The 14998-nt window shown below is 45.7% G+C and overlaps 1 protein-coding gene across 4 annotated transcripts in view; it reads left to right on the forward strand.

The window, feature by feature from the left end:
• The first annotated feature begins 1043 nt into the window (after positions 1–1043).
• The window catches only part of PGM3 (phosphoglucomutase 3), a 14772-nt gene continuing 817 nt past the window's right edge, over positions 1044–14998 (forward strand). The window contains exons 1-12 of one of the 4 annotated variants that reach the window (XM_026654488.2): positions 1044–1057; positions 3305–3523; positions 4218–4402; positions 4850–4917; positions 5967–6100; positions 6313–6508; positions 9769–9926; positions 11647–11730; positions 12741–12839; positions 13180–13296; positions 14298–14420; positions 14732–14905. In XM_026654488.2, coding sequence (XP_026510273.1) covers positions 3320–3523; positions 4218–4402; positions 4850–4917; positions 5967–6100; positions 6313–6508; positions 9769–9926; positions 11647–11730; positions 12741–12839; positions 13180–13296; positions 14298–14420; positions 14732–14905 — 1542 coding nt within the window. In that variant the 5' untranslated portion in view covers positions 1044–1057; positions 3305–3319. Of the gene's footprint in view, positions 1058–1085; positions 1285–3304; positions 3524–4191; positions 4403–4849; positions 4918–5966; positions 6101–6312; positions 6509–9768; positions 9927–11646; positions 11731–12740; positions 12840–13179; positions 13297–14297; positions 14421–14731; positions 14906–14998 lie in introns of those variants that run through there. The other 3 variants (XM_026654474.2, XM_026654485.2, XM_026654491.1) reach the window with 3 other exon arrangements.

Below are 14998 nucleotides of genomic sequence, written 5' to 3' on the forward strand. Positions count from 1 at the left end.
ACAGGGTGCCCTGGCACGGACCCTTCAACAACAGGGGGACGCAGGGCTGGGCACTCGGGCAGCTCAGCACCGGCGCACCCCCGCGGGGGGAGGGGCTGCACTGCAGGAGCAGGCGGGTGGCGGAGCGTGGCCGGAGGACTCAGGAGGAGCACTGGGCGGCCACGCAGCTGGCCGGAGAGAAGCAGTGCTTTGAAGGGGAAACCGCCTCTTCTCTCCGGCTGCTGCCCCTGCTCCTCCTGAGTCCTCCGCCCATGTTCCCAGGGCCACATTCCGAAAGGGGCTGGTGGAGGGGGGGATGGATGGGGGAAGGAGGTCCCAGGGGGGCAGTTAGGGGCAGGGAGTCCTGGGAGGGTGCGGTCAGGGGACGGGGGGGGGGTTGGGTCCTGGGGGGCATTAGGGACAGGGGATCCCGGGAGGGGGCGGTCAGGGGACAAGGAGCGGGGGAATTGGATGGGTCAGGAGTTCTGAGGGGGGCAGTCAGGGGACAGGAAGTGGAAGGGGGTGGATGGGGGAGGGGCACAGGCTGTTTGGGGGGGGCACAGCCTTCCCTACCCGGACCTCCATACCGTTTCACAACCGCGATGTGGCCCTCGGGCCAAAAAGTTTGCCCACCCTGGCTGCCCTACTACCATTAGGTGCCGCCCAACCCCGCCCCCCGCGTGGCCAGAACCACGTCCCACAGCCCCTCCCCCTCGAAAGGAGCAGCTTCCCGCTTAGCCCCGCCCCACCCTGGCTAACCTCCGGGCGGAGCTCCGCCGTCCGCGGCTAGAGAAGGTCCCCAGGCGGGGTATCACTGAGCGGATGGAACGCTCAGGTAAGCAACGCTCGCAGGCCTGCGGCGCTCTGATTGGCTACGCGCGGCGTCAGGGGGTGTGGCTAGCATGAAGCCAGGAAGGGGCGTGTTGGACCGTGTGGCGGCTGAGAGCCACGTCGGCGGCTGCTGCAGGTAGGCGGGTCTGTGCTGCTGCCGGTGTTCGGCGGTCTCGCTGCAGTCTAGGGGCCCGGGGACGTGGTTTGCTGGGCGGGGCGGCGGGGTCTCCGTCCTGGGCGAGCTTCGGTGAGGGCAGAGGGGTTCTGGGCAGGGTCACGTGGCAGGGATGGGCACCTCGCCCTGTGCGTAGGGCTGGTCCGGGCTGGGCGTGTGCTCCGGGGGGCGACTAGCTGCTACCAGCTCTGGGGAGAGTCAGACAGGCCTCTCTGTGCTCCCCTCACTCTCTGGTAACTGTCCCGAAAAGTTTTACCTTCTGGCGTTAAAACTCTCCTGCTTGGTGTCAGCCCACAGGGGTGAGTCAGGAGGAACAAGGTCTCTCCTGCACTAATGAGCTAGGGTTACCATATTTCAAGTTCCCAAACAGAGGACAGTGCCAGGCACACAGCTGCTGACTTTCTTCTGTCCAGGGAGTGCTCCGCCCCCACTCTGCCCCTTTCCCCAAGGACCCCGCCCCTTCCTACCACCTGTGTGCCCTGCCCTCACTCTGTCTCTTCCCACCCCCAGCACCTCCATGCCTGCTGCAGAAGGTGCTGAGCCCAATGGAATTGGTGCCTGTGCTGCTAGGGGGAGGAGAGGAAGGGGGTACAGTTTATATGGCAATACCATATCATACCACCCTTACTTCTGTGATGCTGCTGGCCGCAGCACTGCCTTCAGAGCTGGGCACCTGGCCAGCAACTGCCATTCTCTGGCGGTCCCACTCTAAAGGCAAGGAAAAAGGACGAGCAAGGAAAAATGAAGGCTGTTCGTTTGTATTTCAAAAATCCACTTGAACGGAGAACCAAAAAAGAAGTTATGTCCAGGAAAACCTGGACATATGGTAACCCTATATTGAGCAGTGGTCTCCTGTCTCCCATGTGCCAGTTATGGTAGCCTGCATTGCCCAGTAGTTAAATTTTCCAAGGAGCACCTTCTTGCTGTCTCCCATAAACATGTGCAAGGCCACCTCCCTGATTTCTGATCCCTTCTTAAAATTCTCCTCTGCTGTGATGTGTACAGAAAAGTCAACAATGGAGGCAACTTCTGTGCTGTTATCCCTGTCATGCTTACCAGTACTGTTCCATTGTTACCTTGTATTCTGCTTGTCTGTCAGTTGAACCCGCATGTTGTTTCTTGCCTTATTCTCAGACCATGTCTACACTACACTTTTGTCGTCAAAACTTTTGTCACTCGGGTGTGAAAAAAACACACCCCTGAACGACAAAAGTTTTAATGACGAAAAGTGCCGGTGTGCACAGCCCTTAAGTCACCGGGAGACACTTTTCCAGCAACGAATCTACTGCCTCTCATTGGGGGTGGTTTTATTTTGTCGCCGGGAGTACACTGCGCACCTTACAACGGTGTGACAGCAGTGGCATGGCCGCGCCGTTGTAAGATGCACAATGTAGACATAGCCTTACTTGGTAACAGGGCTTTGGAGCTGTGCTCCGGCTCCGCTCCAGCTCCATGCAAAAACCTGCAGCTCCACCGCTCTGCAGCTGCTACAAAGCCCTGCTTGGTAAGGTCTTTGGGGCAGGGATACTTTTGGTTTTGTGTTTGTACAACACCTAATGTAGTGGAGTCCTGATCTATGGTTGGAGCCCCTAAGAATTGCCACAATACAAACAATAATTTTGCTTGGATATGAAAAGAAGAAAAGGAAGTAATAGACTTTACATGGTTGGAGTATGTTGGGGAAGGAAATCTGGGAGTTTGGCCTGGTGTTGCAGCCAAATACCCTCTGCCTGCTGTTGTCTGGAATAGGAGACACTGTCTCTCTCTGCCACTTGCACTAGGGCCACTGGACCAGTGCAACTGAGGATCCCCCCTTGGCTCAGTCTCTTCCTCTCTCTGCACTGGCTTGTGGGGCTGGCATAGACTCCCTTTAAGGTATGCAGGTGATGTGGAGGCTCCTTCCCAGGCTATAATGCTGGTGTTTCCTCTGCAAACCCATCATTAGCTTGTGGGGTGTGAATGTCTTTGTGTGGACCCTCTACATGGGATTAATTTCAATTCACATATCTAATAACCCTGACTCTAACAATAGCGAAACATAAAAAAAACCCCTATCTTGCATGAATATATGTAGACTTAACTTAAACTCTTGAGTGTTTTTTCCCCAAGATTAAGTTGCTGTTTAAAATATATTTTTACTACACAAATAAACATCCTTAAAAGCTAAAAGCTTTTTCATGTAAATGCTACTTGTTTCTGTCTGTCTTCTGAGACTTATTCTTATCTGGTTAATTCAATATATCTGTGGATTTACAAGTTAAGTGTAATATGAGAAGTTTATTATGGTGATTTTAGCCTTTACTAATAACATCTGTATAGTTTCCTTTTATAGAAATGGATTTTGAGGCAGTTGCAAAGTACTCAGCATTACACCTGAAACCAGCTGGACTTAGCCTTCAGTATGGAACTGCTGGATTTCGTACCAAGGCAGGACATCTTGATCATGTCATGTATCGCATGGGTTTGCTGGCAGTACTAAGGTCCAGGCAGACCAAATCTACTATTGGAGTCATGGTTACAGCATCTCACAATCCTGAAGTAAGAATGTTTCTGATTGTATTCTTTTTTTAAAAAAGGAAAATAGATGATATCAACCAAAGGAGAGTCAAAATCTCTAAGCTGGCAGAGACTGAAAGCATTTAGAGGCCAGATCATGTGAACACACTTGTGCTTAATTTAAGCATGTGAATAGTCTCATTGACCACAAATAAGACTGATTGCATGCTGGAAGCTACTTTGCCACACAAACTCATACCCCCACTTTTGCTTGTAGTTTTTTTCTTCCCTCCACTTTGGAAGGAAAACTGTTACAATACAGGACCTTATGAGCATGAGAAGCTGGCAGTATATCTGAGGGAGAGCAAACCCTTCCAGCAAACTCTGAATCTATTTATTTTAAGTTGACACTTGCTTTCAGGAAGCAACAGTTATAAGTGGAGTATTTGCTTCACTTATCTGCTGCTCTTAGGATATTTCAGGCTATGGAATCGCTAAGCCTGTCACTTTGATACCAACTGATCCTTTTTTTTACAGAACTGCCTGAAAAATAGTGACTTAATATTTTGATGATATTACTGATTTCGGCTGTGTGGGGATTTGTTTGGTAGCTTTTATTAGGAACACTTTAGGCCTAAATGAAGCCATAATGATGTATCTGTATTTATCTTCTGTCTTTAAAGAGACTCTGCTGGGTTTCTCCCTTTTAGACTTAGTACATTTATTTTCTTCTAAGGAAGACAATGGTGTAAAATTGGTCGATCCTCTGGGTGAAATGTTGACCTCTGCCTGGGAAGAATATGCTACACGCCTAGCTAATGCAGAAGAGCAAGAAATACAAAGTATACTGACTGAGATCTGCCAGAAAGAAGCAGTGAAACTGCACCAATATGCCTCAGTTTTTATTGGTAGAGACACCAGGTAATTGTAAAATGATATTGACTGTATTTAACTACCAAAGTTGCATTCACAGGCAGTTATCTCTGCTGGAATTTCTGTGCATAGAATGCAAGACACTATAAGGGCAGCACAGCACACTTCACATGTTTCATTTTAAATCTACCTATTATGGTAACATGTTTAACTCTCCAAACATAATATGCTTCTTGGGCCTAATCCAGTGTCCACTGAAGAGGACGGAAGGACTTCTTTTGATTTCAGTGGGCATTAGATTGGGCCTTTTTAGTGTTAGTGATACCATTACTACATCAGCTGCCTAATCTTTATGTAATTATCTTAATGTCACATGGGAATCTGATTCTGCATTGAGATCCATGTTAGCGGACTTCTCCACCTGTGCAGATCTCACCAAAGGAGTGAGGCCTAGGTTTGTATTTCTGCATAGTGATTGTATTTATTCTTTTTCAGACCTAGCAGTGAGAAACTTTCACAATCAGTAATAGATGGTGTATCTGCTCTAGGTGGTCAATATCATGGTATGTTGACATTTAACCTTATGCTTTATATTTGAAGTTTTTATGTAAGTGTGAAATATAACATAGACCCAAAGTTGTAGCTCAGATGCCATTTCCATTGCTGCTTATAGTGAATGTGTGTTTTGGGATGATCTTAACATAAGAGGCTATTTCTCTATACAAGTTTAACAGAAAGTGTTTTCCTACCCCTCCCCCTCCCATGGGTTTCTTGAAAAATATTTCCTATATATATATATATATATATATATATATATATATATATATATATATCTCTCTCTCTCTAAATAGGAGTCAAGGTGGGTGAGGTAGTATCTTTTATTGGGCCAACTTCTTATGACGAAAGATAAGGTTTTGAGCTACACAGAGCTCATCTTTTGAATGTGTTGTGACACCTTGAAAAGACGAACCTGGGAATTCATAACTTTGCTAGACATTAAAAATCATGGTCTTTAATTAGTGTCTTTATTATGGTTTTATCACAACAATCTGTAACCCACTAACAGCCCCCACACACACACACACACTACTTTTGTCCCATGACTGCAGGGATGCTAACAGTTCACTTCATCTTGTACCGTCTCTTAGAATATTTAACTACTTATATTAACAATCTGTTCCACCTTGTATTTAGCTGTGACAATCTGAGGGCTTGTCTGCACTTAAAACACTACAGCAGAACTCCTGCAGCTGTGCCACTGTAACAATTCAGTGTGGACGCTACCTATGCCAAGGGGAAAGATTCTCCATCTATCACTGTTTACACGGGGACTTAGGTCCACTTAACTATGCTGCTCAGGAACATGGATTTTTCACACCTTTGACAGATTTAGTTAACCAACCTAATTTTTTGATGTAGAGCGGGTCTGAGTACCTTTCCCAGACCTGAAAGAGACAAGTTTTTGAGCTCTTCATCAACAGAAGTTAGTCCAATAAAAGATCTTACCTCACCCACCTTGTCTCTTCAATATTTTGGGACCAACATTGCAAACAACAATCTAAACAGGAATGACTCTTCTGTTCTTTTAATATTGTGACTTGTTTTATATTAGATTATGGTCTGGTAACAACACCACAGCTGCATTACATGGTCTGCTGTCAAAATACTCAAGAGCACTATGGGAAGGCAACAGTGGAAGGTTACTACCAGAAACTATCCAAAGCTTTTGGGGAGCTGACAAAACAAGTGAGGGCCGTTACATTCTCACTAAATAATTCATTGCTTATATTCATGTAAATGTGCAAATTGGATATCTTCTGTGTACAAGTTAAAAAATGGCTCAGCACGCTTCAGACCTGCTTGTCCTCTGGTGTGGGGAATTGCGAGACCTATTGGGGTTTTTATCCAAAATATTATAGTTCACTTTAACACTTCTCCTTCCCCTCTCTTGTGTGAAGGCTTCCAGCTCTGGAGATGACCAGATGTGTCTGAAGATAGATTGTGCAAATGGTATAGGAGCCCTGAAACTAAAAGAAATGGAACGTTACCTTCCAAAGAAACTGTTAATTCACTTATATAATGATGGAACCAAAGAGAAACTCAATCATTTATGCGGTGCAGACTTTGTGAAAGTTCATCAGAAACCTCCTCTGGGTATGTAATCTGCAGTCTAAATCTTTAACCCTTTTAGAATACAAATTGTGTTAAGCAGCCTACTCAGCAAGAGCTTTCAAAGCACAGGACTTAGCATGGAAATATAGTGATGCATGACTTACCCAGAAAGAGGTGACTGATCTTCATTGAACTCCTTAATGCTGTAAATCATCAAAGTGATAACAGATTACTCTAAGCTTAAAGGCCACCAGAGTGAATTTACACACGTCCCGACAACCCAAAGTGAATGAATGTAACTGAGAGCACCAGAACTGTGGCAGAGTATTTCTGAAGGATTTTAAGTCACTATCTGACTCAGGCTTGTGAAGAGATGACTTAGCCCAAATTCATGCAAGGTGCATAAAATAAAATCATGGGTCTCAACTTCTAAAAATTGAAAGAGTGACCAGACTTGAGGAATGGGTTCCTCGGGCTATACTGTTTTTCTGCTGTAGAACCACTCTCCTTCTCTGGAGTTGCTAGCTCATGGTGAACTCCAGGTTGCTGCTTCAGTCCTCTTGTAAAATTGCTCTTGCTGACTCAGTTTCTGTTGGTTTGGTTTGTTTGGAACTATCAACTGGGGAAACAGCAGGAGGCCACCTCTGTAGGTCTGACTTCATGGGCTGTGGGTATAATAGTCCAGGGGAGGCTCTGTCTCCCCTGGTGCTGCCACTGGACACCTGGTTGCAGGGCTTTGGGGGGAAGTTTTTGTTTTGTTATGCCCCATGCAGGTTCTGGGGTGGCTGAGGAGGTGGTACATGCGATTCACCTTCCTGGGTTCATCAGTAATCTCCCTGGACTCCAGAGAGATTACTGATGAGCCCAGGAAGCTGAGTAGTACATATCGCCGCCTCAGCAGCTCCGGAACCTGCATGAGGCATATCAAAAGCTTCTTCGATAGAGAGTGAAAGGCTTTTCCCCGCAGCGTCTGGGGAGGCGCGGCTGGCTCGGGGCTCTTTCGGGCAGGTTGGGTGGGGGGCTCAGAGGGGGAGGCACTCGGGGCCTCTGGCCGAGGGGGAACTCATGGCTCTGGCCATGGGGGGAGAGGCAGGGGATCTCGGGGCTCTAGCTGCGGGGTCGGAGGGGAGGAGGCATGGGCTGAAGGGGTGGAGCCGGGGGGCTAGCCTCTCCTAAGGGTGGCTCCAACCATTGCCCATGTATGACTTTTATATTAGCCACTGATGGGATCGTCATAGCAGCCACTTTCAGGGAGTGGGTGGCTATTTCAGATGCAGACTCAAGCACAAGCTGGGGAAGCAAAGCTATTGCCACTTCATAGGGTAAGGTACCTCTTCATCCATAGGCTGAAATTAAGGTGATGGTTTTCAAACCTGAGTGTCTTAAGTTAGGAGTGTAAATCCAGAATTAGGTACCTGATTTCACTGAAGTGCTGAGTGTTTACAACTCCCCATTGAAATCATTAGGAACGCAGAAGGCACAGCACCTCTGAAACTCAGGCCACTTTTGTTTAGGTGGCTAACTGGATGTACGTTCCTATGTCTTTAGTTGTTCACATTCAAACTTTGGTCTAAGGTTTTTCCAGGCCACTGGGACATGCTAATTTATGTGCCAGCTGCAATTGCACTGCCTCATTCAGGTGTCAACTTACTTGAGAGAAGGGATGGCAAAGGGGGGAGGAGTTGGATGGAATGCCTCGGCAACTGAGAGGATAATAGTTGAGTGCTGCTCTTCTCTCACGCAGGAACCAGAATGTTTCCAGAGCAAGAGATTCTGGGATGGGGTGAGGCGGCTTGGCACTCCCATCCTCCCTCTTTAGAAGCGCTGCTCTTGAGATCGCTAAAATCAAGCAATATGGTGTCAAGAAACCTTATTCTTTGGCATGAAAGTCCCCAGAGAATCCTTCTGTTCCTTCTCACTCCCCTCTGAGGTCATTAAGAAGGGTTAGGAGAGTTAACAGGGGAAGAATTATAAAGTCTGTGAGGAAAAAAAACTAGTTTCCCTTGAAAATCTTTGTTTGAGCTCTCTAGTGCTAGGCGATAGCTGTTGGCTGTCTATCACAGGGCTATTTCTTTTAATGAGTATTAAACAGTTTTGGCCCTGTAAAAACACAGAGCAAAACAAACACTCTGCTCAATGTTTTGTATGACCAGCAGATCCACTTATCTCAAAGTTGTGCAAAACATTAATATATAATCTTAGTAATGGATGCTATAGAAGCCCTGTAGTAGCCAAGATTCTTACACCAAAAAACATTGCTGTATAATACCAGTTTGGTAGATTAAATGGTCAAAAGGTTTCCTAGAAGTGTGGGCTCACTTGATATGCTTTGCACTTCCTCTCGTTAATACTAGCATTAACAAGGGGACACATGAGGGAGAAATGAGAACATACCTAAAGCAGGTGGTGAAAAATGTCTTGAAGAGGAAAAGAACCTTTGATGCAGAAGGGTTAATGTCCATCCAGCCTATAGATAGTGAGATATAAAGTGGGAAAACCATAGCAAGAGGCCAAGAAAGCATAGTGGATTCACCATACATAATCATTTTGTGGAAATGCTGATGAATAGTACTCTACTCAAGTAGAAGAGGGTTGAATTTGAAGCAAGACACATGGAGTTTTATGGATCTAGACCGTCTAGATGCCATGTCTTCATTCCAGTCAGTTTGTAAAGGAGGCATATGAGGGAAGGGTTTGTTATGGTGCAGCATGCACCAAGCTGACATCTTTCTGCTTCCACCCTGAGGTGAGGTCCATCTGTCTCATTTTGCAGGCATTAGCTCACATCTGTGGATTACAGTGGGAGTACTAGATGTTTCTGGTTTCTGACTTGGCTGACTAGATGATGCAGCTGCTTGTACTCTGTGGTGGCGAGGGATGTGGGCATTTGGGAGGGCTGGATTCTATTTTTGGTGCCATAATTGCTGTTTGTTACTTATTTAACAAAATATACTAGGAGTGGCTCTGAGACCATATTTCATATAGACTTTGTAACCTGACCTTTTTAAGGTGGTATAACAATAAATGGCTATAGAGACTGAATTTTCAGTTTTTAATTTCAAACTGAAGATGCACTTTTCTTTGCAACTTCCATTTCATGCAGCTGCCCTGATTAGAAGAGTTCAAGATGGGATTTACTTAATAAAATCAACTTCTTGCTCTCGTACTACTAAAAGTTTTTCATGTTTAGAGTGTGCATGTATATAACTAATCTTTCTTGAGATAGATAGATATAGAATAAAAAAAAACTAAAGCTCTGCTTCCCTTTCCATATCTAATAGTTTGTACTTCCTTGTGTATAGGACTAGAAATCAAACCTCATGAAAGATGCTGCTCGTTTGATGGAGATGCAGACAGAATTGTTTATTACTATAATGATACTGCTGGCCATTTTCATCTTGTGGATGGAGATAAAATAGCAACTTTAATTAGCACTTTCATTAAAGAACTTCTTATCAAGGTAACTCTACTTATACAGTAAAGAGTTTTGCTTTGCCCCAAACTGTAAAACATACATCTCACCCAGTGAAGGTGGGGTTACCCTGGGCATATGTACGCACACAGGTGCTCTTTCTAAAGCCGCATACCGATGCAAAATTACATTTAAAAAACAAAAAGACCTCTTTTTATACACCTGTTGCTGTGGCAAAAGGAGTGACCTAATTTTGGGAGGGCAAGAGGGATGGCTTTAAATTCATGCTGAAACTAGAAAACTTAGCACTGACTATGATTAAGGCTGCAGGTTTGTCATGAAGGTCAGATTCCATGACTTTTCCCATGACTTCTGCAGTGGCTAGCCGCACCGGCCGCTGCTGGGGCAGTCTCGGGCCACCTTCCCCTGCACCACCGTCCCAGCAGGAGTTTGGGTGGGAGACTCCAGGCTGGAGGTTGTGGCATAGGAGGGAGTGCTGGCTATGGGTGATGCTTACCTTGGGGCGGGCGGGTGCTCCCCAGAAGCAGCGACATCCCTCGGCTCCTAGGGGGAGGCACAGCCAGGGGACGCTGCACGTTGCCACCACCTGCAGGCACTGCCCTGGCAGCTCCCATTGGCCGCAGTTCCCAGCCAATGGGAGCTGCCGAGGCAGCGCACAGAACTGCGCAGCCATGCCTCCGCCTAGGAGCTGAGGGATGTCGCCGTTTCCAGGGTGGCGCAGAGCTGGGTAGGGAGCCATCCCCCCCCCCTTCCCCCTCCCCCCCCCCCCCCCCCGTCCCCCATCCCCAGTACTAGCAGGGGTCCCAGGCCATGTGCCGGTGCGCCCCCCCATCAGCCCCACACAAGCACCCGTGGTGTCTCCCGCCCTCCCCCAGAGCACCTGCGGCACCCCCCGGGCCGCCCCCTCACCAGTTTTTTTTAGTTAGGGGTATATAGTAAAAGTCATGGGCTGTGAATTTTTGTTTACTGCCTGTGACCTGTCCATGACTTTTTACTAAAAATACCCGTGACTAAAACGTAGCCTTAACCTTGATGCCTTGACTAGAAAATTACCCTACTTTTAAGTTTCACTTTACTGCTCACAAGCTGAAGTGTCTTCCTACCTCTTCTCCTCTTCACCCTTGTAACTCCATGTTGACCTGAGTTAAGCTTGAGGGGTCAATCCTACCCTTCCCTTCCCTTGGAAAATTCCTGTGAACCCAATTTGCATTTGATTTACCTTGGAATGCATTTATGAAGCATTCTCGTGTTCTTACTGATTGTGAAAGGTGCTGCATGGACAGACCTGGAGCATAAAATCCCACTGTCCATTGGGAGTAAAAAGAGCAGTTCCAATCTCCATGCTCACGTGGTCCTTGGTGCCTCTGAGACTGCCCTGCTAAGGCACATTCCAGTTGGTGTCAGTTTCTGTGATGGACATCAACTCGTTTCTCCTGGGGCCACAGACACAATATCCAATGATAACCACTTTTGACTTGAACTGGCCTTTGCCAGGTTCACAGTAATACTTAATGTCAGAAAGTTCTGTGTCCTGTGAGCCAAGCCACTACCTCCTTCAATTTCCCAAATGTGTCAGAGTTCTGGAGGTCCGGCGGGAGAGCAGTTACTATGTGTTGAAAGTCTTTCACCCATTAAATATTCTGTTCTCATCTTGAACTAAAATCTTGGTTTAGCTCTTCCTTTATACTGTGCCTTTCTGAAGATTTATGTGTGTGCCATTAAGCCATTTACTTTTCCCTCTGCTCAGATAGGACAAACTCTAAAGATGGCAGTGGTACAAACAGCATATGCTAATGGGAGCTCTACACGTTATCTTGAGGAAACCATGAAGGTATCAAGTAATCTCTCTCTCTCTCTCTCTCTCCTCCACAGTTGTTTCCTAGCTTTAAAAAAGCAGTGATGGACACCAGGCAGACCTAATTTGGAATAAACCTATTTTGCTTTAAACTTCATTAACTATTTAAATTCTTGGTGATAAATGATATTTTAAAGGTGGTAGAGTGTCAGTGCCAGTTCTGGCTAACTTAAAAGTTGGATTGAAAATGCTAAACAAAATCATCTAAATTTTCTGACCCTTAGAGTTTCAGAGCCCATTATACACTGAGACGGCTGAGGGAAACAGATTAGGCCTGATCGCCTTAAAACATTAAATTTTGTTGAAGTGATATTTATGGTCCTGATATTAGATCACCTTTCCTTAGGAAGGTTTTCTAGGCACCTGCCTTCCTAGATAAAGCGCCCCTCTCTCCTGAAAAAGGCCTGGGTTTTGGCCGCTTGGGCATTGACTACCTAAGCAGCTGATGTGGCTTAGGCAGCTAACTCCAGGAGAGGGCTCGCGGCTGAGAATTTTGAGTGGGTTGAGGCACTTGAGCTCCATCCCTTTAATCTTCAGTTCAATTCTGGCTTGCACAGGCAGCTCCCTAGCTTCTGAGGCGTCCTTCCTTAGGCTGCTAACTCTCCCCATGAATAGTGTGGCGAGCCTTGGGACCTGAGAATTCCACTAGGTGGCGGGGGTGGGGGGGTCAGCATTGCAATACCATGTATCTTTGTGTACCTACCCTTAATCTTTTATCCTCTCGTTACTGATGGATAAGTGAGAAAGCTACTTACCCAACAGGTCTGCAGTGAGAATTACCGGTAGATAACTTCTGTTACTGCTTTTTGTAGTCAAAGTGATTATGTGTACTAAATGCTCATAGTCCATCAAGGCTTGTAGCTAGTTTCCTGACGCTTATTCTTGCAACTAAGTGGTAACAGTTTGATCCTGTGTTCTTACCATCTACTCAGGATGTTGACTTCATGCCACTTTGTCTATGCTTTTCCTGTATCTCTGGGTTGTAGGTGTCTGTTCATTGTACCAAAACAGGAGTAAAGCATTTGCATCACAAGGCCCAGGAATTTGACATTGGAGTTTACTTTGAGGCAAATGGGCATGGCACAGTAAGTACATGCACAAGGGGCATTATAGGGTTATTTGAGTTTTAAAGCCAGTGTGTATAAAACTTAGCAACCAAATTAGCTTGAAAATACGTAGCATCTTTCCAAATCCAAATAGCACTTCTTCCCCCGACCTTTATCCCCGTGTTTCCTAATCACCTCTCCTTCTCTCTTGTGTCTTCCCCCTGCCACTAACTGTTCAGTATTCTAAACATGGGAGTTCATGGAAGTGAAACCCAGAGACAACTAATTGGGTTTAGTTGGCATAACAGATCAAATTTGTTGTATGTACTGTTTAGAGATGTCTGATGGCATACGTCCTATTATCTCCTCTTTTCTCTAGGTATTATTTAGTAAAGCTGCTGAAGAGAAAATAAGACACATGGCAAAAGAAGAAAAGGAGAATCAAAAAAGAGAAGCTGCAAAGATGCTTGAAAATACTATTGACCTGATTAATCAAGTAAGAGCTGAAATGTAAAAATTAGATACTTGGTTTCTGATCTGGGGGGCTAACACTGTTGGCATGTTGAGTGACTGGATGGGAGGAGTGTGTAGAAAATCTTGTGGAAGAAGGCAGCACACCATGACAAAATAGGCAAAGGGAAGGAATGGCCTATTTTAACATCCTACCAGGCTAGGCAGACAGCTATAGGCACCCGTTATTCTCTTTTAAAACCCCTCTCTCCACACTTGGTCTACTAAAGGAAGACCTGTTTGAACAGTAATTGTTTCACCTTTGAAAGATGTCAAGATTTCCACATTTACAAAGGCAAAACACTTCTGGTCTTCTGCGCTTGTAGCTAGATAAGAGGAAGGGGATTGGATGGCTTGGGAGACTGGAGAATGACACCTCACACCCACATCCTATTACTAGTTTGTTATTTTTGGTTGAATCACACCGGAAAGGTAACTTTCATCTGAAGGTTCTTGATCTGAAGTGAGATGATGGCATGTATAGGCCCTTGTATCCATCTGGACACTGGTATTATTTTTGGTGGTCTTAGCCCGTAGGCTAAGGATTGAATAGGCATACAGTGAGAGCATCCCACTTTATTGAGGTGGTTTCTTTAAGGCACAAGTCCAAACTATCCTTTGCAGGTCACCTTTAAATGGAGTTATGATGCCAGAGCAAGTGTAGGGAGGGAACAAGTCACCTGCCCTCACTGAATCTGACCTTCCATTTATTGGAGTTCATCTTACTACTAGAATTCATCTTTAGTAAAACAACATTCCAGTGAAGTACGCTGTATGTTCTCTAGTCCTTCGCTTCCTGCCACTGCTCCTGGTAAGGAAAATCAAGCTTATGACAGTCACCCTGTAATCTGTCTGCATTTTCAGTGACTCTTTGGTTGGTGTGGTTTTGTTGTTGTTTGTTGTTGAATTCGCTAGAACAAATGTAACAAAATACCCTGGATTTTCTAATTGTCATTGAAGACTCCTTTATTTTCTTCATATTCATAGACTGTGGGTGATGCCATCTCAGATATGCTAGTGATTGAAGCAATCTTGGCTCTAAAGGGTTTGACAGTGCAACAGTGGGATGCCATCTACACAGATCTTCCCAACCGACAGCTGAAAGTTAAGGTTGGTGATACTGTAACATTGGCCAGAGTTTAGTGGTCAGTGTCTCTCTCTTCCTCTCTCTCTGAGGAGACCCTCCCTGCATTCATCTACTCACTGGCCTTCCCCTCTGCATGCTGAAGATATGAAGGTGTCTTTGCCATATTGATATTCTTACTGTAATTCAAATCCAGCTAGGATAAATGACAAAGACAAGCAGGGAGAACTTCACTTACTGAAGCAACAAATCAGATTAAATGACAAATTGGAAGCCCAACAGGAAACACATTATAGAAGGGTAGCTCTTTATATGTTGTTTGGTCCTACCACTGTAGGTTGCAGACAGACGAGTCATTGACACGACAGATGCTGAGAGACGTGCAGTTACACCCCCAGGACTACAAGAAAAAATCGATGAACTTGTAAAGAAGTACAGAGTGTCACGAGCTTTTGTCCGCCCATCAGGAACAGAAGATGTAGTGCGAGTATACTCTGAAGCAGACACACAGGTCAGAGCTGAAACAATTTGCACATTACAGCAGTTGTATTGTTTAAGCCAGGGGTCGGCAACATTCGGCACGCGGCTCGCCAGGGTAAGCACC

This window comes from Terrapene carolina, unplaced genomic scaffold, assembly GCF_002925995.2.
Source record: "Terrapene carolina triunguis isolate 2854851 unplaced genomic scaffold, T_m_triunguis-2.0 Scaffold42, whole genome shotgun sequence".
Taxonomy (NCBI): Eukaryota; Metazoa; Chordata; order Testudines; family Emydidae; genus Terrapene; species Terrapene triunguis.